General features: G+C 44.7%; 3 protein-coding genes across 4 annotated transcripts in view; 2 read left to right on the top strand and 1 right to left on the bottom strand.

Moving 5' to 3' along the window:
• Positions 1-24246, top strand: part of LOC139376538 (trichohyalin-like) — a 375197-nt gene that overhangs the window by 4343 nt on the left and 346608 nt on the right. The gene's annotated exons all lie outside the window — the stretch shown is intronic.
• On the top strand, positions 101-8762 carry LOC139376530 (Golgi to ER traffic protein 4 homolog). The gene is made up of 9 exons (XM_071119224.1): positions 101-1051; positions 5160-5238; positions 5404-5485; positions 5587-5736; positions 5832-5970; positions 6090-6230; positions 6328-6403; positions 6512-6584; positions 6695-8762. The coding sequence occupies exons 1-9, from the start codon at positions 909-911 to the stop codon at positions 6775-6777; spliced, it is 966 nt and encodes a 321-aa protein (XP_070975325.1). The 5' UTR covers positions 101-908; the 3' UTR covers positions 6778-8762.
• Positions 8866-24208, bottom strand: LOC139376527 (VPS35 endosomal protein sorting factor like). Of its 2 annotated transcripts, none has more exons than XM_071119218.1 (29): positions 24173-24208; positions 23723-23822; positions 23202-23387; positions 22854-22973; positions 22723-22747; positions 22511-22590; positions 22280-22408; positions 22103-22187; positions 21886-21942; positions 21689-21797; positions 20807-20854; positions 20611-20704; positions 20180-20380; positions 18730-18776; positions 12543-12654; positions 12296-12412; positions 12148-12201; positions 11893-12036; positions 11714-11799; positions 11501-11581; positions 11356-11419; positions 11119-11217; positions 10819-10896; positions 10612-10726; positions 10370-10509; positions 10113-10278; positions 9811-9929; positions 9558-9704; positions 8866-9451 (listed from the first exon to the last, which is right to left on the bottom strand). In XM_071119218.1, exons 1-29 carry the CDS (start codon positions 24187-24189, stop codon positions 9353-9355), a joined length of 2919 nt encoding a protein of 972 aa, XP_070975319.1. In that variant the 5' UTR covers positions 24190-24208; the 3' UTR covers positions 8866-9352. The 2 variants fall into 2 exon arrangements, with proteins under 2 accessions (XP_070975319.1, XP_070975320.1); XM_071119219.1 differs by having other exon boundaries at positions 21689-21785.

Here is a 24246-nt window from a genome sequence, read left to right as displayed (position 1 = left end):
GTTTCAACATATGTGGAAATGTTTTGTCATGGCACACCAGCAGAGTTTGGTTGCAGACTGATGCTCCACCCTTCTTCCTGATGTGTGCACACATTCACACACAGATTTTGACATATGTCCAATAACTTGGGGAAAAATACACAACGGAGAGTATGTATGGCACACTCGTCCTAGACTGAACAGAGAAATCTGGATCCATGAGTGCTGGGTGGTGAATTCTCAGGTGCAGCGGTCGCTATTCATCTGCGGTGGTAGAATCACTCGACAATGAGGGAGGGGCAGCAGTTGTCAAGAGTTTCGTACTCTGTCTTTGAGGATACCGGTGATGTATTTTTTCCCCTCACAGAAGCTGCTCAGAGCTGGACTGGACATACACTGAATCTCCACAGAACAGCTATACAGCATAGTGGGATTTTCTAGCCTTATCACACATTCAACGTTTTGTGATAAAGTACTATACCACTATTACATACAGTAATGTGCTCCACCTTCCAGACCAGGATGAAGTTTGGTTGACATGGGTGCCCCACTGCATATGATTATTATGAGATGGCTTAAAATGAGAAGTTAATTTAACTAGCTATTTAACTATTACATTGAATAATGATAGCTTGGCTATCGGTGCTTACCAAGTATCGTCAGAAAGCCAGGTCATATCTACATGACATTAACGCCTAGACCAGAGCTAATACACATAGCTAGATAAAGGTAACTAATACAACAATGTGTTTCAGTGTCTAAGAAATAGTGAAATGAAAATAGCGGTGAAATATTTAGCGGGAAATTTAGAAACTGGATGGCAAATACCTAACTACGGCAAGTGAAATAGGTCATAGGTATTTTTTTGTGCATCCGCTTTCTGCACTGTCAACGCTTGGCTTGGTTGTTGGGCCGAGCTGCTGGGAACAATGATGTCGGAGCAGGAGGCTCTGAAGTGCTCCAGCGCAAGAAACCGTGGAGGAACGCAGCGGGTTGAAGGGAAACTGCGAGCGAGTGTAGAAAAGGGAGATTACTATGAGGCTCACCAGATGTACAGAACCTTGTTTTTTAGGTAAGAAATTAACATTTTCGTTAGCTTCTTGGGCCTTCATTTTTCTGATCTTTCTGCTTAGCAACCTTGCTGCCTCCATTATATTGCATGATTCGTTGATTCACGGTACTGCCCCACCCACTCGGGTCAGTCCTTATTTTTGAATGGACACTTATGCGTCAATCACTGGAATTATCCGCCTAGCTAGCTAGCCTAGTTAGCTCATCAATGTCGCAATAATATAAGCTAGCGCCAACCCATCTCCTTTACTAACGTTAGCTAGCTAGCTATCTACCCGCAATGCCCATGTTCGTTTAGTAAAGATACAGTTCACTAACCTGGCACACTTACAAACAGTACAGACTGTCAGCCCAAGCCCAGCAAAAACCATGTCAAGTACTAGTTAGCTAACGCTAACTAACTTGCCATCTAGCTTGGTTTGTAGTTAGCTGGTTAGTAAATGTAGATAAAATAAACTACTTAACGTAAGCTAGTCAACTTTGCTAAGCATGCACAATCAATTAAGCTATGGTGTTTGGTATTGCCCACGATTCATGACTTCCCGTCACCATCACTATGGTCTCATTCATTAACTTGCTGTTGGATGAGCTCCCATGTTTGACAGTCATGACAGGTAGCCTAACTGCACATGAGAACTGTGTGGCCACAGCCTTTACGTTAACTAAGGGTGTTTTCAGATATAGTACTATTTAAAGAAGTGAACTCTGGGGTAAAAAAAACGAAAGAACGACTTTCCCTTTGCGTTCACATTGCTATGTTTAGAAAGGTACCAAGATATTTTTCCAACATTCACTCACTACACTCTGGGTAAAAGTATAGGACAAGCCATTCCTTCAGACAGCTAGATATACCAACATACATTTTGGAAGCTAATAGATTGCATTTAGTTTAAACGTGAGACATAGTCATTGTAAGCAGAAGATAATATTAACATGTACATATTATTGGCAGCAGATTAAATAATCTTGTAGGCTTAATTGAAAATTGTACACCCAATGTCGGCAACTGACCTTTAAGAGCTAGAATGGATTTTGTAACTATGGTGTGATTCTCACCAAATACACTACACGATCAAAAGTATGTGGACATATGCTTGTCAAACATCTCATTCCAAAATCATTGGCATTAATATGGAGTTGGTCCCCCTTTTACTGCTATAACAGCCTCCACTCTTCTGGGAAGGCTGTCAACTAGATATTGGAACATTGCTGCTTGGACTTGCATCCATTCAGCCACAAGCGCATTAGTGAGGTTGGGTACTGATGTTGGCGATTAGGCCTGGCTCGCAGTCTGTGTTCCAATTCATCCCAAAGGTGTTTGGTGGGGTTGTGGTCAGGGCTCGTCTAGAATGTCATTGTATGCTGTAGCATTAAGATTTCCCTCCACTGGAACTAAGGGGCCTAGCCCGAACCATGAAAAACAGCCCCAGACCATTTTACCTCCTCCACTAAACTCTACAGTTGGCACTATGCATTTCGGCAGGTAGCGTTCTCCTTGCATCCGCCAAACCCAGATTAGTCTGTCGGACTTCCAAATGGTGAATCACTCCAGAGAACGCGTTTCCACTGCTCCAGAGTCCAATAGCAGCAAGCTTTACACAACTCCAGCCAACGCTTGGCATTGGTCATGGTGATCTTAGGCTTCCTAAAGCAGTTTTGAATTAAGTAGTGAGTGTTGCAACCGAGGACAAATTTTGTGGCCTATCACTTCGCGGCTGAGCCGTTGTTGCTCCTAGACATTTCCACTTCACATTAACAGCACTTAGTTGACCAGGGCAGCTCTAACAGGGCATACATTTGACGAACTGACCTGTTAGAAAGATGGGATCCCATTACGGTGCCACGTTGAAAGTCACTGAGCCCTTCAAGAAGGCCATTCTACAGCCATTGTTTGTCTATGGAGATTCCATGGCTGTGTGCTCGATTCTATACACATGTCAGCAACGGTGTGGCTGAAATAGCCGAATCCACTAATTTGAAGGGGGGTGTCCATGTACTTTTGTGTATATATAGTGTACGTTGTTGTCTTCTCACACTTCAAAATTGAATAAACAGCTTAAGAAGAACTCTTCGCCTGTAGATTAACATAATTGCAAATAAATAATCTTAACATTGTGTCAGTACAAAACTCCACACACACACACACACTACAGTTTAAAAGTTTGGGGTCACTTAGAAATGTGCTTCTTTTTTAAAGAAAAGCATATTTTTTTCATCCATTAAAATAACATCAAATTGATCAGAAATACAGTGTAGACATTGTTAATGTTGTAAATTACTATTGTAGCTGTAAACGTATGATAAAAATTAATACAAAATTGAATAACTACATAGGTCGTAACAGAGGCCCATTATCAGCAACCATCACTCCTGTGTTCGAATGGCACGTTGTGTTAGCTAATCCAAGTTTATAATTTTAAAAGGCTAATTGATTATTAGAAAACCCTTTTGCAATTATATTAGCACAGCTGAAAACTGTTGTTCTGATTTAAAGAAGCAATAAAACTGGCCTTCTTTAGACTAGTTGAGTATCTGGAGCATCAGCATTTGTGCGTTCGATTACAGGCTCAAAATGTCCAGACACTAAGAACTTTTTTCTGAAACTCGTCAGTCTCTTGTTCTGAGAAATGAAGGCTATCCCTTGCGAGAAATTGCCAAGAAACTGAAGATCTGTTTCCTACTCCCTTCACAGAACAGTTCAAACTGGCACGAACCATAATAGAAAGAGGAGTGGGAGGCCCCGGTGCACAACTGAGCAAGAGGACAAGTACATTAGTGCTTAGTTTAAGAAACAGACAACTCACAAGTCCTCAACTGGCAGCTTCATTAAATAGTTCCCGTAAAATACCAGTCTCAAAGTCAACAGTGAAGAGGTGACTGGGATGCTGGCCTTTTAGACAGAGTTCCTCTGTCCAGTGTCTGTTCTTTTGCCCATCTTAATCTTTCCTTTTTATTGGCCAGTCTGAGACATGGCTTTTTCTTTGCAACTTTGCCTAGAAGGCCAGCATCCCGAGTCGCCTCTTCGCTGTTGACGTTGAGACTGGTGTTTTAAAGGTACTATTTACTCTAGCTGCCAGTTGAGGACTTGTGAGGCATCTGTTTCTCAAATGAGTCATTCTAATGTACTTGTCCTCTTGCTCAGTTGTGCACCGGGGCCTCCCACTCATCTTTCTATTATGGTTAGAGACTGTGTGAGCTGTTCTGTGAAGGGAGTAGTACCCAGTGTTGTATGAGATCTTTAGTTTTTTGCAATTTCTCAAATGGAATAGCCTTCATTTCTCAGAACAAGAATAGACTGATGAGTTTCAGAAGAAAGTATTTTGTTTCTGGCCATTTTGAGCCTGTAATCAAACCCACAAATGCTGACGCTCCAGATAGTCAACTAGTCTAAAGAAGGCCAGTTTTATTGCTTCTTTAATTAGCACAACCGTTTTCAGCTATGCTAACATAATTGCAAAAGGGTTTTCTAATGATCAATTAGCCTTTTAAACTTGGATTAGCTAACACAACATGCCATTGGAACACAGGAGTGATGGTTGCTCATAATGGGCCTCTGTATGCCTATGTAGATATTCCCTAAAAAACAATCTGCCACTTCCAGCTACAATAGTCATTTACAACATTAACAATGTCTACACTGTATTTCTGATCAATTTGATGTTATTTTATGGACAAAAAATGTATTTTTCTTTCAAAAACAAGGTCATTTCTACGTGACCCCAAACTTTTGAACGGTAGTATATTTTTGTGTTCACATTGCCCTAAGGAAGGGAACCAGATGGAATTCAAGCTCTCAAGATGGTCTCAGTTCGGTTCGCATCAGGGGCTCTTTTGAGGTGTCTGAGTTCCTTTTGGATTTTTCACTTTCAACTTAACTTACCTACATTTTTTGCCTGAAAGGGACCAAGTGTGAAAACACCCTGAGTGACAGTTAACTGTTATTTACTGTTGTGTATTGAGAAATGTTGGCCCAGTGACTGAGTACTACTTTTCATCCCTCAGTATTTCCTAGTGGGACCACCACACTACCATTCATATTGCCACTTTCTTAACCTGGTTTGAATGCAGTTTGTCAGTGACATAACATTTGCCATCTCTGTTTGACACAGGTATATGTCACAGGCAAAGCATGCAGATGCCAGGGAGTTGATGTACAATGGCGCCCAGCTCTTCTTCAGTTACAACCAGGTATAAGAAAGCCTGGCACTGGGGCATTCATACATTAATGTAGTTTTTGTAGCGTCTCTTTTAGAGTCTAAGCGCTATAGCTAGCAATCGTATTAATTCACAACTTAACCGTTGTATAAGAGTTCTGTGGCAAATTACTGTTTGTTTTTTTGTTGTCATCCGCAGCTCAACAGTGCTGCAGACCTGTCAATGTTGGTGCTGGAGTCTTTGGAGAAATCAGAGGCAACGGTAGAGGACGAAGACTTAGGTGAGCGAAGATACATACTTCATCGTAATTAAACATTATGAACACAGTTGGTGTCAGTGTATCGTCGTCTCTGTGTTAACCTCATCTGTGTTGCATTGCAGAGCACCTGGCTAAGCTGTTCAGTTTGATGGACCCTAACTCCCCAGAGAGAGTAGCATTTGTGTCCCGCGCACTCAAGTGGTCCACAGGCGGCTCGGGGAAGCTGGGCTCCCCCAAACTGCATCAGCTCCTGGCAGTCACCTTGTGGAAAGGTATTCAACGGGAAAACTCTGAACATTCTAAATGGCAAAGATATCATTTTTCCCTCAACAAAGAGTTTGAATATGATTTAATTCTATCTGTTTAGAGCAAAACTACAGTGAGTCTCGCTACCACTTCTTGCACTCCTCTGATGGAGAGGGCTGTGCCCAGATGCTGGTGGAGTACTCGGCGCAGCGGGGCTTTCGCAGCGAGGTGGACATGTTTGTGGCGCAGGCCGTCCTACAGTAAGTCTCTGTCTCGCGCCACCTAGATCTGTTTTCAGTCTGTCATCAATAGCTGTTTGCTATGTTGTTTAATTGCTTTTTCAGCTCTGTCCCTCCCCTCCCCCTCTCTCACTGCTCAGGTTCCTCTGTCTAAAGAACAAAAACAGTGCATCTGTGGTGTTCAGCACATATACTCAGAAACACCCCTCAATAGAGAAGGGCCCTCCCTTTGTTCAGCCCTTGCTCAACTTCATCTGGTTTCTCTTGCTGGCAGTGGATGGGTAAGGCCTTGTTTGTTCAACCACCCTTCGAATAGAACCCACATTGTTTTGCCAGGTTCTCATAAATGTGCCTCCCCTTGTATGTTCTCCTCTGCAGAGGGAAATTAACAGTGTTCACAGTGCTATGTGAACAGTATCAGCCTTCCCTGAAGAGGGACCCTATGTATAATGAGGTGAGTTTGACCATATAGTGAGTGTCCCGCCGGGGTCACGTAGCATTATAACTCAGCATGGTGTCTAATAATAATTTTCCTGTTCCATTGACTGCCTGCTTGCGTCAGTATCTCGACAGGATAGGTCAGCTTTTCTTCGGGGTGCCACCCAAACAGTCCTCATCATATGGTGGATTGCTCGGTAAGTGCTTGTGACTCTCTGCAGACTATTTCACCATTGAAAGCTGCGTTGGGGAAACTGTAGTTTTTTTTTTTTGTGTGTTTCATTGAAGTGTGTTCTGTGTCTGTCAGGAAACCTGTTGAACAGCCTGATGGGTTCAGATGAGGAGGGAGAGGAAGCACAGGAGGACGGCAGCCCCATTGAGCTGGACTGAGAGCTCTGGGACGAGCAAGGCTACCCCCCCTCCCCTCCCAGGTGGTTGCAGAGGCGTGCTGGTCTCCCTACCTCCCAGTTCCCCAAGACATCCAACCAGAACCAGAACAAATAGCAGGCCAAACTTTCCCTCTCAGCACTGCCTGGACTGCGCAGAAATGCAAATGCTTTCCGTTTGAGTTATGTTAGGTTTTATTTTCATCGTTTTTGTTTCTTAGTTTTGGACAATTTTCTGTGTAGTTTTGGTCTTTTCAAAGGAAAGCAGCTGCAATCCTTACTTCCTGGACTTCTTATTTTCTCTCATCCCCAGGGACAGAAAAGATTCAACAATGACTGCATATTAATTTGTCATAATTATAGCTCCTAAAATAACACCTCATCCTGGGATACAACAACAATGAAAAACACTTCTCTCTAGGGAGTAACGCTTTTTCTCCCCATTCACCATGCATCCACCGGAAGTGGAGGTAGTAATTTCTATTAAAGAAATTATAACCAACTTGTAATCCATGTAAATGTTCAATAATAATCAGGAGTGTTTGGGGGTGTGGTGAGCTGCATGGTATAGTGTCATTGGGGAGAGACATACAGGTAACTGCCCAAAATATTGGAAACACTTGAGTAAATGAGGGATGAAAGCAGGTGGATTAACGTCACATCTTGCTTAGGGTCGTGTGTAAAAATGCTGGGCAGGCCATCATTTTGGCTAACATCGCTATTCCCTTATAGGATGACAATGCCCCCATCCACAGGGCACGAGATCTCAACCCAAATGAACAGTTATGTGAGATTCTGGAGCGGTGCCTGAGAATGTTTTTCCATCAACAAAACACCAAAGGATGGAAGAATGGTGTCACATCCCTCCCAATAGATTTCTAGACACTAGAATCTATGCCAATGTGCATGGAAGCTGTTCTTGCTCGACGTCCTAATAAGATGCTATGTTAGTGTTTCCTTTATTCTGTCAGTTACCTCTACCTGTCGGGCATCGTATACCTGGCTGCAAACTAAAGCCGGATTTGATCACTATTCATAATCTGTTACGTATGGGAGATTACATGTGTTTAAATTGACAGGAGTGGATGGGTATGCTCAGATCATATACACGTGGCTGTGAGTGTGTTGATGAATGTATTTGGCATGTTCATGTAAATGCAAGACAGTTCAGTTGAAGTCTTCTATTTTGGGTGTCTCCACCCCCCCCCCCCCCAGGTACATTTTCAGCGAGTTGGTGACTGCTCCATTTTGTCGGTCCAGATGTTTGACTGCGATCAGACGGACAAAGAGAAGATTAAACAACTTGAAACAATCCCCGCCTACCGTAGTATTATATTGCCTATATCCAGAAGCTTAAGTTATCTTACCGGGTTGGGCTTAAATGCATACTCCAGTATCCAAAATGAATATTCATTTACATGGAGAGAGTGGTTGTTTAAATCAGTACTTTTACATTTTCTTCTGCTACTGTACATGTTTTAGGTTTTTTTTTTTTTGAATTCATGTTTTACAGGTTCATATGTTTTGGAATTATAACTGCTGTAGAAATTCTCATGGGTGAATCTTCCAAAGCTACTCTACAGCCACCTCAAGATACTTTGTTTTTATAAAGTTAAAGCCTTGATAATAGTCAAGATGTCCATTAGGGTGTTACAACTATAACATCTCTTAACTTAAGAAAAAAAGTTAATGCCACTGGTTATTCAATGCACCAAGTTTTCAATGCACCAATATGTAGCCTGGATAGGATAAAGGTCTGAATCAAATATTCCTCCTGCTTTGTGAGTCATATGGTAAGGCACAAAACGTGTAGGAAATGATACCCGGAATTGTGTGACCAAAGGCTTTTAGACAGACCGGGGCTCTGGCGAGCTAGCCGGCATGTTGGAACATAACATTTTGTTTTTGATTCGTTTCAGTTGAATGCAAATGGGGGTGGTTTGCCTTTTAAAATGTTACACTAATTGAGTAAATAAACAACTGATGATAGCTTCTCTGTTCTCACTGTCTGTTTAAAGAGTGCTAGGCTTGAAAGAGTTGTTTGCATTTAGAGAAGCCAATCATTTGTTACAAATGCACAACACCGCCATGGTTTGGTTTTGCTTTTTTCAATCACGTACGTTCAGAAATTTTACAATGATATACAAAATGTTAGCACATAATGGAGAAACTTAATTTCAGGACAGTACAAATCCATAAACAAGTATACAATCACTGAAATGCAGGGACTTTTAACAGCATTGCATGAATCTGTTCTTTTTTTATTTATCTTTCCAACAATGGCGTACCAAGGACCTCTGTTTCCAGGGCTATCTAGCTCCAGTCCTTGAGGACTGATCCGTCTTGAGTTTTCATATCAATCTGTCAATGAATTCATCCGTTGATTGGCTATAGAGTCTACACACCTAGTTTACGAGGTCCAACTGAAATACTGAAGGATGAAAATCAGAACATTTAAAGCCCTCCAAGATCCTGGTTGACAGATCGTGGGCGCTAAACAGAGAATGCAATTGCAAGGCGAGACAATCCCTCCAGTGCACATAGATATATAGAGGAAAAAGGGGATGCAGTCGATGTCCTCAGGTCCTGGACTGCAAGGTGAGGCGGTGGAGCATGTCTGAAAGGTGAGCCATGTCTGGCTGCTGGGCCTGGTGCTTGATGAACTCTAATGTCCGCACCTGTCGAGAAATATGTTGTGTGTACAGAGATTATGATTGGACTTCTACTGTATCTCTCCAATGTTTTATTGTTCCTATGGCTACAAGCGGCCTGTGTTTTACTCACGGAGGTGCGTGTGTTGCAGTAACCCTGCTTGTGGCTCAGATTCCACAGGTTGACAGCCAGCTGGTTGAGTTTGTTGTTGCGTAGGTCCCCATGAGCTAGGAGGCAGCCAAACAGAGAGAAGGCCAGACTACCCTGTCTATGGACACTCTACAACAGAGGAAGGGATAAGAGAGAGTAAAACATGTTTATGGATATATACAAAAAACAATGTATGACTATTCTATTCTCAGGACACTGGCATAGTGCGTCCTACCTCATCTCTACCCAAGGTCTTGAGGTGGTCCAGCACTTGTCCAATCAGAGTTTCACATAACTTGTTGATCTCTGCCAAAAACTTGGGATCTCCTCCATAAAGTGTTTCATTCGAGTCCACTGGAAAAGAGAAAGGAAGGATGTGTGTTAGCTGGCTTCGGGAATTGGGTGGTCCCGATTATGAATGCATGACTGTAAGCCACATTGGATAATAGTGTTAGCTAAAAGCCATATAGTATTATATTACATACCACATAAACCTGAAACGTATGGGAGAAGAGGGTGTGTGTTTCTGGGTAGTACCTTTGGGGATGGAGTAGAGGTAGCTCTCCTGACTCATGGCAGCCAGTAGTGGCAGGGCGCTGATGTAGACATGGACCTTGGCGTCACTGTTGTCCTCCCAGGTGTAGTCCTGCACCATGTTGAGCAGCCCACGCACAAGGAACAACACCCCTGCCTCTGGGTGGTCCTGGACACACACACAAACAGGAAGTACTTCCTTGACATCTATTTCTTTAGTTATTTCAAGCATTATGGGAAAAGCAGGGATGTTTCCTTACCGGCACAACTAGTAGTGCTGACAGGAAGTTGTTGATGAAGTCAAGCAGGAAGCCCTCAGAAGAGCGCAGTTTGCCCTCGATACTGATACTGCGTGGCACCTCTGGCAACACACTGACCGCTGCCTTCAGGAATGCATCCGCTAGGAGAGAGCGATAACAGTGAATGAGAATTCACTTCAGAACTGGTGAAAACCTCAGGACTCTGGGTCTGTCTATTCTGAACAGAGCACACTCAGACTCACCCTGGGAAAGACACTGGTTGGCCAGGGCCACCTGCCCAGACAGCAGGTAGAGGTTGAGGCGGCTGAAGATGCTGGTGAGGGAGGGAATGGTGATGAAGCTGTATGCAGCACATGCCTGAGAGAGAGACCGAGGAGTCAGTGACGCATTAGTGGCCATATTGAGGATACAGATGTTGGGGTTATAGACAGTGAGGTCGCATGACCCACCCTGACAAAAGCAGCAGTCTTGCGGGAGTGGCTCCCCCTCATCACACGCCTCGTCTCCATGGCCAGCTGGTTCACAGTCTGAGAGAAGAGGACAAAAGTTATGCGTGTGTGTATGTGCAGTATATATACGACCACGACAAAATGATTAAAATAAAGGTTAAGCTAGATTCATATCAACTGTCTAAAGAAGAAGGTGGGCTTTGTATTGCAACGCAAAGCAGAACCGCGTCGAGGTGTGGTCCCACATGCGCACACAGATAAGACGATGAAGGTAGGATGTGGTGGCTGTGCTGGACTCACGTGGATAAGCTGCACCAACACTGGCTCCAGGTTACAGAAGGTGGCCCGGGCCTCTACACAGAAACTCAGCTGCTGCTCAAAGTCACGGCCAAACGACACCTGGAGAGAGGGAGGGAGAGAAAGAGGGAGAGAAAGAGAGACATATGCTGAGTCACTAGCCGTCACCCTTGGAAATGCAGGAGGGGAAGGAGTGTCTGGAGACCCAGAGGATGGGCAGTCTGAGTCAAAGACACTCACCATGCGTATGAAGCCATTGATCAACAAGGCCAGAGATCTCTTCTCGTCCTCCAGCGTCAGAGCACTAAGGGACACAGAGAGAGTAGGGTAATTTAGAACATACCCGCACGCACACACACACACACACACACAGTTGGCTACTTACTTGACAGAGTCGTGCATGGTCTTGCAGACGTGGAGTAGAGCGTTGAGGATGACAGGATCTCTAGTGGGCTCCTGCTGGTGTCTGAGAAGACAGACAGGCAGACAGACATGAGGGACAGACACGGACACTTCACACGTATAGTGCGGAAGAGACATTTCGCTTGGGTGACATTAGCATGACAACAGCAAAAGGTGTCGGCTAAACCAGACGTACTTGATGAAGACGTCCATGATGGAGAGACACACCCCCACCCTGACGCTGTCCTTCTGGAACATGTCCATGAAGGGAAGGAAACGCTCCTGGGGGGGGTCACAGAGAAACTAGTTAGATCTACCCGCTGATAAAACACAAGTGATTGTTTGAGACTGGAGAATGTCAACACCGAGTCTTACCATGGAGAAGAGGACAGAGAAGTCATGAAAGTAGGTGAGGATCTTCCGTATCACGGACTGAAGCTGAGGATAGGCATCCTCAAAGGCCCGGTCTGGGGTCATGTGCTTGATGATGTCAGAGAGCACAGTGTTGACCTCACGTTTCTGGGAATAAGAACAGAGAAAATTAGGATTATATACAAGCCGGAGTCATTTCGAGACCCTTGTGCTCAGAACTCTTTCAGTGGCAGCGCTGTAGTTCTCTTGGACACTCACAGTGAAGTGACGACAGGTGAACTCCACCCAGATCTCAGCACAGTTGATGTAATCCTGGAATAAGAGAAGGAAACATTTGCAACCCTTTGTTAATGTGAACCACCAGGCACGCCTTCATTGTCTAAGAGGGTTGTTATTTGCTCTGTACCTGTGGACTTCGCACTTTGGTGATGACCTTCCAGGCCTCATTGAGGATGGGCAGCCTTTCCGCCTCAGGAGGGTCAGCACAGGCCAGGCTGCGTCCCAGAGAGCCAAACAACAGGTGCTGAAGGAGGACAGAGAGAGGAAGTTGAAGAGTAAACAACACAGATACCAGATAAAAGCTATATTGGAGGCAGAAGTGAGGGGCAACGATGCTATTTTTAGAGCACATGGTGAATGTGGATGTGTCTAACCTTAGGGAATCCTGCCTCATCACAGTCCTTGATCATGCCGATGAAGTCGGTGGCTCTCGTCGCGATAAACTCCGCCCTGAACGCCCACATCACCGAGTTCAGCAGCAGGGCACTGTGGGGAAATCAACATTAGTTGAGACTCAATGCCCGGTTTTGGCTTCCTGTGGACATGGATAATATACTGTACATATAGTTGATTTTTATATGAAACTTCAAAACCAAACGACAGCATCGGGTAAGGTTAATGGGGGGTGTATCTTTGTTAACAACTGGTACGCAATCTCTAATGTTAAGGAAGTCTCGACTTCTTGCTCGCCTGAATTAGAATACCTCATGATGACCTGCAGACCATACTATTTAACAAAATAGTTTTCATCTATACAGAACAAAAAATATAAACACAACATGTAAAGTGTTGGTCCCATGTTTCATGAGCTGAAACAAAAGATCCCAGAAATGTTTCATATGCACAAAAAGCTTATTTCTCAAAAATGTTGTTCACAAATTTGATTGCATCCCTGTTAGTGAGCATTTCTCCTTTGCCAAGATAATCCATCCACATGACAGGTGTGGCATATCAAGAAGTTGATTAAACAGCATGATCATTAAACAGCTGCACCTTGTGCTGGGGAAAATTAAAGGCCACTCTAAAATGTGCAGTTTGTCACACAACGCAATGCCACAGATGTATCAAGCATTTGGCATGCTGACTGCATAAGTGTCCACCAAAGCTGTTGCCTGAGAATTGAACGTTCATTTCTCTACCATAAGCTGCCTCCAATGTCATTTTAGAGAATTTGGCAGTATGTCCAGCTGGCCTCACAACCACAGACCACATGTAACCACGCCAGCCCAGGACCTCCACATCTGGCTTCTTCACCTGCGGGATCGTCTGAGACCAGCCACCCGGACAGCTGATGAAACTGAGGAGCATTTCTGTCTGATTGGCTGGTCCTGGCCAATGCCCTCCGAGGCCCACCCATGGCTGTGCCCCTGCCCAGTCATGTGAAATCCACAGATTTCCTTATATGAAATGTAAATCAGTAAAATCATTGAAATTGTTTCATGTTGCATTTATATATTTCTGTTCAGTATGTATTTTTTGTAGCTGTCTATTTACCACCACAAACCGATGCTGGCACTAAGGCCACACTAATTGAGGTGTATAGGGCCATAAGCAAAGAAAATGCACATCCAGAGGCGGCGCTCCTAGAGGCCGGTGATTTTAATACAGGTAAACTGAAATCCATTTTAAATCATTGTTGAATGCATGTAACCTGTGCAACTAGAGGCGACAAAAGTCTATATCACATTTACTCCACACACAGAAACAAATACAAAGCCCTCCCTCACCCTCCCTTTGGCATATCTGACCATAATTCAACCCTAATGATTCCTCCTTACAAGCCAAAACTCAAACAGGAAGTATCAACGACGCGCTCAATAAGGATGTCGTCCGATAAAGAGGACATGACTATTTCGCTAGCCTACAGTCGTGGCCAAAAGTTTGGAGAATGACAAATATTAATTTTCACAAAGTCTGCTGCCTCAGTCAGTTTGTATGATGGCAATTTGCATATACTCCAGAATGTTATGAAGAGTGATCAGATAATTTGCAATTAATTGCAAAGTCCCTCTTTGCCATGCAAGTTAACTGAATCCCAAAAATACATTTCCACTGCATTTCAGCCCTGCCATAAAAGGACCAGCTGACATCATGTCAGTGATTCTCTCTTTAACACAGGTGTGAGTGTTGACGAGGACAAGGCTGGAGATCACTCGGTCATGCTGATTGAGTTCAAATAACAGACTGGAAGCTTCAAAAGGAAGGTGGTGCTTGGAATCATTGTTCTTCCTCTGTCAAACATGGTTACCTGCAAGGAAACACATGCCATCAGCATTGCTTTGCACAAAAAGGGCTTCACAGGCAAGGATATTGCTGCCATTTATTGGATCATCAAGAACTTCACGGAGAGCGGTTCAATTGTTGTGAAGAAGGCTTCAGGGCACCCAAGAAAGTCCAGCAAGTGAGGCACCACCAGTACAGAGCTTGCTCAGGAATGGCAGCAGGCAGGTGTGAGTGCATCTGCACGCACAGTGAGGCGAAGACTTTTGGAGGATGGCCTGGTGTCAAGAAGTGCAGCATGAAGCCACTTCTCTCCAGGAAAAACATCAGGGACAGACTGATATTCTGCAAAAGGTACAGGGATTGGACTGCTGAGCACTGGGGTAAAGTCATTTTCTCTGATGAATCCCCTTTTTGATTGTTTGGGGTATCCGGAAAAAAGCTTGTCTGGAGAAGACAAGGTGAGCGCTACCATCAGACCTGTGTCATGCCAACAGTAAAGCATCCTGAGAACATTCATGTGTGGGGTTGCTTCTCAGCCAAGGGAGCTCACTCACAATTTTGCCAAAGAACACAGCCATGAATAAAGAATGGTACCAACACATCCTCCGAGAGCAACTTCTCCCAACCATCCAGGAACAGTTTGGTGACGAACAATGCCTTTTCCAGCATGATGGAGTACCTTGCCATAAGGCAAAAGTGATAACTAAGTGGCTCGGGGAACAAAACATTGATATTTTGGGTCCATGGCCAGGAACTCCCCAGACCTTAATCCCATTGAGAACTTGTGGTCAATCCTCAAGAGGCAGGTGGACAAACAAAAACCTACAAATTCTGACAAACTCCAAGCATTGATTATGCAAGAATGGGCTGCCATCAGTCAGGATGTGGCCCATAAGTTAATTGACAGAATGCCAGGGTAGATTGCAGAGGTCTTGAAAAAGAAGGGCCAACACTGCAAATATTGATTCTTTGCATCAACTTCATATAATTGTCAATAAAAGCCTTTGACACTTATGAAATGCTTGTAATTATACTTCAGTATTCCATAGTAACATCTGACAAAAATATCTAAAGACACTGAAGCAGCAAACATTGTGGAAATGAATATTTGTGTCATTCTCAAAACTTTTGGCCACGACTGTAGACTGTAAGATGTATTGGGATTCATCTGATAACATTGAGGACTTTACCACATCAGTCACCGGCTTCATTAATAAGTGCATCGACGTCGTCCCCACAAACTACCACAGACAAAGGGAAAGCCGTCCGCAAGCTGCCCAGTGACACAAGCCTACCAGACAAGCTAAATGCTATCTATGCTCACTTTGAGGCAAGCAACACTGAACCATGCATGAGAGCTCCAGCTTTTCCACCATCATCCAAGACACCCTGGACCCACTCTAGTTCCCATACCGGCCCAACAGATCCACAGATGACACAATCTCTATTGCACTCCACACCGCCCTCTCCCACTCGGACAAGAGGAACACCTATTTGAGAATGCTTTTCATTGAGTATAGCTCAGCGTTCAACATCATAGTACCTTCCAAGCTCATCACTGAGCTCAGGACCCTGGGACCGAACGCCTCCCTCTGCAACTGGATCCTGGACTTCCTGATGGGCCTCCCCAGGTGGTGAAAGTAGGTAACAACACATCTGCAATGCTGACCCTCAACGCGGGGGCCCCTCAGGGGTGCATTCTTAATCCCCACCTGCACTCCCTGTTCACCCACAACTACCTGGCCACGTACGACTCCAACACAATCATTACGTTTTCTGACAACACGACGGTGGTTGGCCTGATCACCGACGATGAGACAGCCTATAGGGAGGAGGTCAGAGACCTGGTAGTGTGGTGCCAGGACAACAACCTTTCTCTCAATGTCAGCAGGAGAAATGAGATGGTCGTGGACTACAGGAAACAGTGGGCCAAGAACGCCCTCATCCACAGGAATGTAGTGGAGTGGGTCGTTAGCTTCAAGTTCCGCCGTGTCCACATCACTAAGGAATTACAGTGCCTTGCGAAAGTATTCGGCCCCCTTGAACTTTGCGACCTTTTGCCACATTTCAGGCTTCAAACAAAGATATAAAACTGTATTTTTTTGTGAAGAATCAACAACAAGTGGGACACAATCATGAAGTGGAACGACATTTATTGGATATTTCAAACTTTTTTAACAAATCAAAAACTGAAAAATTGGGCGTGCAAAATTATTCAGCCCCCTTAAGTTAATACTTTGTAGCGCCACCTTTTGCTGCGATTACAGCTGTAAGTCGCTTGGGGTATGTCTCTATCAGTTTTGCACATCGAGAGACTGAAATTTTTTCCCATTCCTCCTTGCAAAACAGCTCGAGCTCAGTGAGGTTGGATGGAGAGCATTTGTGAACAGCAGTTTTTAGTTCTTTCCACAGATTCTCGATTGGATTCAGGTCTGGACTTTGACTTGGCCATTCTAACACCTGGATATGTTTATTTTTGAACCATTGCATTGTAGATTTTGCTTTATGTTTTGGATCATTGTCTTGTTGGAAGACAAATCTCCGTCCCAGTCTCAGGTCTTTTGCAGACTCCATCAGGTTTTCTTCCAGAATGGTCCTGTATTTGGCTCCATCCATCTTCCCATCAATTTTAACCATCTTCCCTGTCCCTGCTGAAGAAAAGCAGGCCCAAACCATGATGCTGCCACCACCATGTTTGACAGTGGGGATGGTGTGTTCAGCTGTGTTGCTTTTACGCCAAACATAACGTTTTGCATTGTTGCCAAAAAGTTCAATTTTGGTTTCATCTGACCAGAGCACCTTCTTCCACATGTTTGGTGTGTCTCCCAGGTGGCTTGTGGCAAACTTTAAACGACACTTTTTATGGATATCTTTAAGAAATGGCTTTCTTCTTGCCACTCTTCCATAAAGGCCAGATTTGTTCAATATACGACTGATTGTTGTCCTATGGACAGAGTCTCCCACCTCAGCTGTAGATCTCTGCAGTTCATCCAGAGTGATCATGGGCCTCTTGGCTGCATCTCTGATCAGTCTTCTCCTTGTATGAGCTGAAAGTTTAGAGGGACGGCCAGGTCTTGGTAGATTTGCAGTGGTCTGATACTCCTTCCATTTCAATATTATCGCTTGCACAGTGCTCCTTGGGATGTTTAAAGCTTGGGAAATCTTTTTGTATCCAAATCCGGCTTTAAACTTCTTCACAACAGTATCTCGGACCTGCCTGGTGTGTTCCTTGTTCTTCATGATGCTCTCTGCGCTTTTAACGGACCTCTGAGACTATCACAGTGCAGGTGCATTTATACGGAGACTTGATTACACACAGGTGGATTGTATTTATCATCATTAGTCATTTAGGTCAACATTGGATCATTCAGAGATCCTCACTGAACTTCTGGAGAGAGTTTGCTGCACTGAAAGTAAAGGGGCTGAATCATTTTGCACGCCCAATTTTTCAGTTTTTGATTTGTTAAAAAAGTTTGAAATATCCAATAAATGTCGTTCCACTTCATGATTGTGTCCCACTTGTTGTTGATTCTTCACAAAAAAATACAGGTTTTATATCTTTATGTTTGAAGCCTGAAATGTGGCAAAAGGTCGCAAAGTTCAAGGGGGCCGAATACTTTCGCAAGGCACTGTATCATGGTCCACACACACACACCTACACAGCGTCACCATTGAGAGCATCTTGACTGGCTGCATCACCGCTTGTTATGGTAACTGTTTGGCTTCTGACTGCAAAGTGCTAAAGAGGGTAGTGCGTACGGCCCAGTACATCAGTAGGGCCGAGCTCCCTGCCATCCAGGACCTCAACACAAGTCGGTGTCAGATGATGGCCCTAAAAATTGTCAAAGCCGCCCAAGTCATAGACTCTACTCTCTTCTTCCGCACGACAAGTGGTACCGGCGCACCAAATCTGGAACCAACAGGATCCTGAACAGCTTCTACCCCGAAGCCATAAGAGACTGCTAGATAGTTAGTTAAATAGTTCACCAAATATCTGCATTGACCCTTTTTGCACCAACTCGTTTGTACACTGCTGCTACGGCTTATTATCTATCCTGTTGCCAAGTCACTTTATCCCTACCTACATATCTACCTCAACCTCGTAACCCTGCACATCGACTCAGTGCTGGTACCTCATGTAAATAGCCAAGTTACAGTGACTCACTGTGTATTTATTCCTAGAGTTATAATTTTTTTTACACTGTTTGTCTGCACCTGTCGTTTACGAAGCGTGTGACAAATAACATTTGATCTGTATTACAGGAACGTGTGCCACCACACGGCAACCCAGTGCATCTGGCTTCTAAAGAAATCCCTCTGGTGTAGAGGAGTACTCACTTATTCCCAAGCTTTTTGCATCTCTCCATCATCTCTGTTAGCAGGGCCTGCAATGGAACAATGGATGTCAAATAAACCCAGCAAAAAAAATAAAACGTCCCTTTCTCAGGACCCTGTCTTTCAAAGGTAATTCGTAAAAATCCAAATAACTTCACATATCTTCATTGTAAAGGGCTTAAACACATGCTGCAAGGAGGCATGAGGACTGCAGATGTGGCCAGGGCAATAAATTGCAATGTCCGTACTGTGAGACGCCTAAGACAGCGCTACAGGGAGACAGGACCGTGAGCTGATCGTCCTCGCAGTGGCAGACCATGTGTAACAACACCTTCACAGGATCGGTATATCCAAACATCACACCTGCAGGACAGGTACAGAATGGCAACAACAACTGCCTGAGTTACACCAGGAACGCACAATCCCTCCATCAGTGCTCAGACTGTCCGCAATAGGCTGAGAGAGGCTGGACTGAGGGCTTGTAGGCCTGTTGTAAGGCAGGTCCTCACCAGACATCACCGGCAACAACGTCGCCGATGGGCACAAACCCACCGTCGCTGGACTAGACAGGTCTGGCAAAAAGTGCTCTTCACTGACGAGTCGCGGTTTTGTCTCACCAGAGGTGATGGTCGGATTCGCGTTTATCGTCAAAGGAATGAGCGTTACACCGAGGCCTGTACTCTGGAGCGGGATCGATTTGGATGTGGATTGTCATTCATCGTCTGGGGTGGTCTGTTACAGCAACATCGGACTGAGCTTGTTGTCATTGCAGGCAATCGTAACGCTGTGCATTACAGGGAACACATCCTCCTCCCTCATGTGGTACCCTTCCTGCAGGCTCATCTTGACATGACCCTCCAGCATGACAATGCCACCAGCCATACTGCTCGTTCTGTGCGTGATTTCCTGCAAGACAGGAATGTCAGTGTTCTGCCATGGCCAGCGAAGAGCCCGGATCTCAATCCCATTGAGCACGTCTGGGACCTGTTGGATCGGAGGGTGAGGGCTAGAGCCATTCCCCCCAGAAATGTCTGGGAACTTGCAGGTGCCTTGCTGGAAGAGTGGGGTAACATCTCACAGAAAGAACTGGCAAATCTGGTGCAGTCCATGAGAAGGAGATGTACTTAATGCAGCTGGTGGCCACACCAGATACTGACTGTTACTTTTGATTTTGACCCCCCCTTTGTTCAGGGACACATTATTCCATATGTCTGTGGAACTTGTTCAGTTTATGTCTCAGTTGTTGAATCTTGTTATGCTCATACAAATATTTACATGTGTTAAGTTTGCAGAAAATAAACGCAGTTGACAGTGAGAGGACTTTTTTTTTTCTTCCCCTGAGTGTACATGCCAGCGACTGTTATGGGGATATCCCCAATACAATAACTACATAACTGTTATCGGTGGACACTGTCGGACCACTGTGGATGTGTTACGCTGGGTGGCAATGTACCTCTGGTGCTCTGTAGGAGACACACTGCAGGATCCAGTGGATGGCGGGGGAGTAGAGGGTCAGGTAGACGGGGATCTCCACCCTCTGCAGGACCAGCTGGTTCTGGACACTGTCGCCGTGGATCTGACGGAACGTCCCCAGCAGGTCAAAGAAGTTCTTGTTCAGGCTGTCCTTCAGGTGAGGAGCCACCTCCATCCCAATCTGGCCCGGAGAGAGATGGATGCAGAGAGAGAGGGGATTGGTGGATACGAGTAGAGGAAGAAAATAGGGAGATTAGAGAGGGAGAAGAGAGAACTTATCCCATTCTCATGACTGAGCCAAAATGTAATACAGGGGGAAAAAAGCAAGAGGGGCGGTTGAAATCTCTGTAAATGAGGGCAACCAATGAGAGAGAGAGTTGAGAGAAAATATGTTCTGGAAGCCAGTCTCACCCGACAGAGGTAGGCCCGGGCATACACGGCCACCAGGGGGTCCCCTATCCCCCGGATCATAGCTGTAAGGCGAGGCACCGTCTCCTGGATCCCACTGAGAACACAGAGAGATGGAGTGAAACCAGTGAGCGGACGGCCAGACGGATGAGAGAGTGGTGCTAGAGCGAGGTGGGGGAAACATGGGAGGGATACTAACCACTTGGTCAAGAAACGGTTACACTTCAGGAGAGCTACCTCGACATATCTGCATGTGGAGTCAAGGATTCAACTCAAACCACTGTGTAAGCATGTGATCAGAGACATATGTAGATACAGTGAGCTCCAAAAAGGTATTGGGACAGTGACACATTGTTTGTTACTTTGGCTCTGTACTCCAGCACTTTGGATTTGAAATGATGCTAACAGACCCCCCAAAAATTGTTATTGTAATGGTGAGAGGTTAACATGTCTTGGGGGGTATGATATTTGTGCGTCTGTAACTTTCTCACTCATCATTATTCATGATGAATTCAGGACTATCCGTAATCATTGTAGCATCCACATGAATATAGAAGTGTTTAGAAATATATTATATTCTTATTTACAGTAAAAGTGACTCAAAAATGGCACAATACATGATTTACCATTCATTTATGTAGGGTACAAAATAATCGGAAACGGAACCAAAAACAAACAGCAAACGCATCCAACAAGTTTGTAGTCACAAGCTTGATGCAATCATTGCATGTTAGGAATATGGGACCAAATACTAGACTTTTGACTACTTGAATACACATAAGTGAATTTGTACCAAAACTTTTTGTCCCCTAAAATGTGTGTGTGTGTGTGTGTGTGTGTGTGTGTGGGGGGAAGGGGGGGGGGGTTCAATGGATACCCTCAAATTAAAGCTGACAGTCTTTACTTTAAACTCATAGTCATTGTGTTATTTCAAACCTAAAGTGCTGGAAATACAGAGACAAAAAAACAACACAATTGTCACTGTCCCAATACTTCTGGAGCTCACTGTATATGGTAACTGTACGTATGCATGAACCACTCAGTGTGCTACTGGAAAGTCGATGTGTATTATAAAGGATACAGTCGTGGGATGAGCTCTCTGATGGAGGCAATTTTGAAGAACCAGTTGAGGCAGGTCTCCTTGGCCGTGTCATTCACTTCATCAGCTGTAAAGGAGTCTGGAGAGGGATCTGAATAAATAATAACTTTTTTTTTTTTTAAAGGAAGGACCATGGAGAGCACTTGGTGTGACACACCGACGCGACACACAGGACATACCTGGTAGGGGGCGAGGGTCAGAACACATGGACCAGATCCTCTCATACACCAGACGTCCTAAGAGAGAGAGAGAGACATTTTGGTCACCTAAAATAACGTGACCCCTTCCCGACAACAAATCAAAACCCACTACAGCATCCAATGTGAAAAATGTGACTATGTTACTATAGAATGCCCTGCTATTAATTGAAGTGACAGGCCAGTCCTCAGTACTTACCAAAGGTGTCCAGAATGTCTGTGATGAGGACAAACTTGCTTGGGTAGAACTGAATCACAGCTGTGTCTGACAGCAGCTTGGAGCACTAAGTCACACACATACAATGACATAAGACAGACATGACGTTGTAAATATATGACATTGTAATAGATTTGCTACAAGTATTGCAGTTCTGACCTGGATGACGATCTTGAGGGCCTTGACCTTCTGGTCGGAGGCCCAGGCCTCTTTTAGAGACTGGTTGAGCTCCTCGATACGGTTCACATAGTCCTGCTGGGACAGATTCAGCAGCTCCCGCTGAGACCCCTGACGGCAGACACACAACATTAGAGACAGAAACACTAACATTCTTGGCAACAAAACTCAACAGAGAATGTTCTGGCTGTAGATCCATTCTGCTGTACTTACCTCTTCCAGGTCATCCAGCTCCTCTAGGCGAGTTCGCACCTTCTCCGATACAGCAGAGGAGGCAAGACTGGGAGCCTTGCCTGGAGAATGACAGAAGTGCCACAACAGTGCACGTGTGCATGTTTTTTTGTTGTTGTCTCGACTCAATCGAGCAGGCTTTCAGAATAGGGGATCTGGTATATCAAAGACTATAAATGTTGGAGTAGACTTACCTTTCTCTGAGCCCATGAAGAGATTCTGTCAAAAAAAACAAGCGAGAGAAGTCAGTCTTCGTCCCATTACCGAGGATGGGAAAGGCGAAATGTTTCTCTTTGAGGGATCTTAAAGCATAATCATTGCTCACAATGGAGAGCTTCTCCGTGGTAGTGAACCTGGCAAGGATTTCTCCCCGTTTGGATGACCACGGTTCAAAGTCCACTCCAACCTCATCCTCCTTCTCCCTCCTCTTTCCTCTACCCAAGTCCTGAACAGAGCACAGAAAAAAAAATATTTGAGTGAAAGAGAGCGAGAGAGAGAGAGGAGGAAATTGTGCATGTTGCTTTATTTTAACATCCTTTTAAGAGACAACGCCTCCTTAACGAGACACAATACAAATATCAGACCCCCCCATCACCGTTGTCCCACTATCAAACCTCCCATCTATCCCTCAGTGAGTATTTCATTCTATCCACACCCCTAGTGAATCACTCACCCCAGTGGAGCTGCTCTGTGAGAGGGTTAGAGGGGACTCGCTGGCAGAAGCTGCAGCAAACATGGACAGGGGGTCCGTTCCATCCAGCATGGAGCTCAGGGGATCTGGTGCCACAGAGCTGGAAGAGGAGGAAGAGGAGGAGGTGCTGCCTTTACGCGCTCCCCTCCGCGACTTGGAGTCTGTCACCTGTGTGGTATGTATGGATGGGTGGAGGTGTACAAGTTGTTTACTACTGGGCCACACACACACACACACACACACACACACACACACACACACACACACACACACACACACACACACACACACACACACACACACACACACACACACACACACACACACACAGAGAGAGAGAGAGAGAGAGAGCTATGCTCAAGTGGTTAGAAACATGTTCTATGGTAGGATGATTTACTCTTGCATTAATGATGATGATGCGAAGAAATTAAGCCTACATACAATAAGTATCAATTTCTTTGCCACATATGGTGTGCATCAACAACATACAGTGCCCTACTCACAGTGATGGACTTGAGGGGATGGTAGTCGCTAAACTCCACTGGGGCAACCTCCAGGCCACAGCTCTGCAGTTCAGACTCATACCTGCGTGCACGAGAGTGCCTGTCGCGGAAAACATATGTTACAGCTTGATTTACTCAGAGGTCTCTGGAATAAACCTGCATTAATACAAACATAGCGCAATATTATCGAAATATGAGGATCCTGCACGTAGAAGTGTGTTCTTTTTCAGATTGTACTTTGATGCTGAATGTTATGCTCGCTGACATCGAGATAGAAAAAAATTATAAAGTTGACAGCTCGTGACTTATGACAGCAAGATCAGACAGACCACGCGCATTTTCATTTGTTTTTTTATGCATCTAGTTATCTTGTTTTGATGTCAATTTCATACTCTTAAAGATTTAAAGGACACCAAAAACAGATTTAGGATCAGAAAAGATGCATCTTACCACTGCACAGCAGCCATTTTTCTCCAGTCATATGACGTCTACGCTTCCTGGTTGTAGTACCAATTTGGAGACGA

This window comes from Oncorhynchus clarkii, chromosome 20 (genome assembly GCF_045791955.1).
Source record: "Oncorhynchus clarkii lewisi isolate Uvic-CL-2024 chromosome 20, UVic_Ocla_1.0, whole genome shotgun sequence".
NCBI lineage: Eukaryota > Metazoa > Chordata > Actinopteri > Salmoniformes > Salmonidae > Oncorhynchus > Oncorhynchus clarkii.
Note: the sequence above shows the minus strand (reverse complement) of the source record. Positions and strands in the feature narration are given on the sequence as shown.

Excerpts from the sequence above, each read along its gene's own strand:
- LOC139376530 (XM_071119224.1), top strand. The coding sequence starts at position 909 with ATGATGTCGGAGCAGGAGGCTCTGAAGTGCTCCAGCGCAAGAAACCGT. Across the intron at positions 5,239-5,403 it reads TCTTCTTCAGTTACAACCAG|CTCAACAGTGCTGCAGACCT; the intron begins GTATAAGAAAGC and ends TGTCATCCGCAG. Across the intron at positions 5,486-5,586 it reads GGTAGAGGACGAAGACTTAG|AGCACCTGGCTAAGCTGTTC; the intron begins GTGAGCGAAGAT and ends GTTGCATTGCAG.
- LOC139376527 (XM_071119218.1), bottom strand. Across the intron at positions 21,798-21,885 it reads TGACCCTCGCCCCCTACCAG|ATCCCTCTCCAGACTCCTTT; the intron begins GTATGTCCTGTG and ends TTATTTATTCAG. Across the intron at positions 10,510-10,611 it reads CAACCAGTGTCTTTCCCAGG|CGGATGCATTCCTGAAGGCA; the intron begins GTGAGTCTGAGT and ends GCTCTCTCCTAG.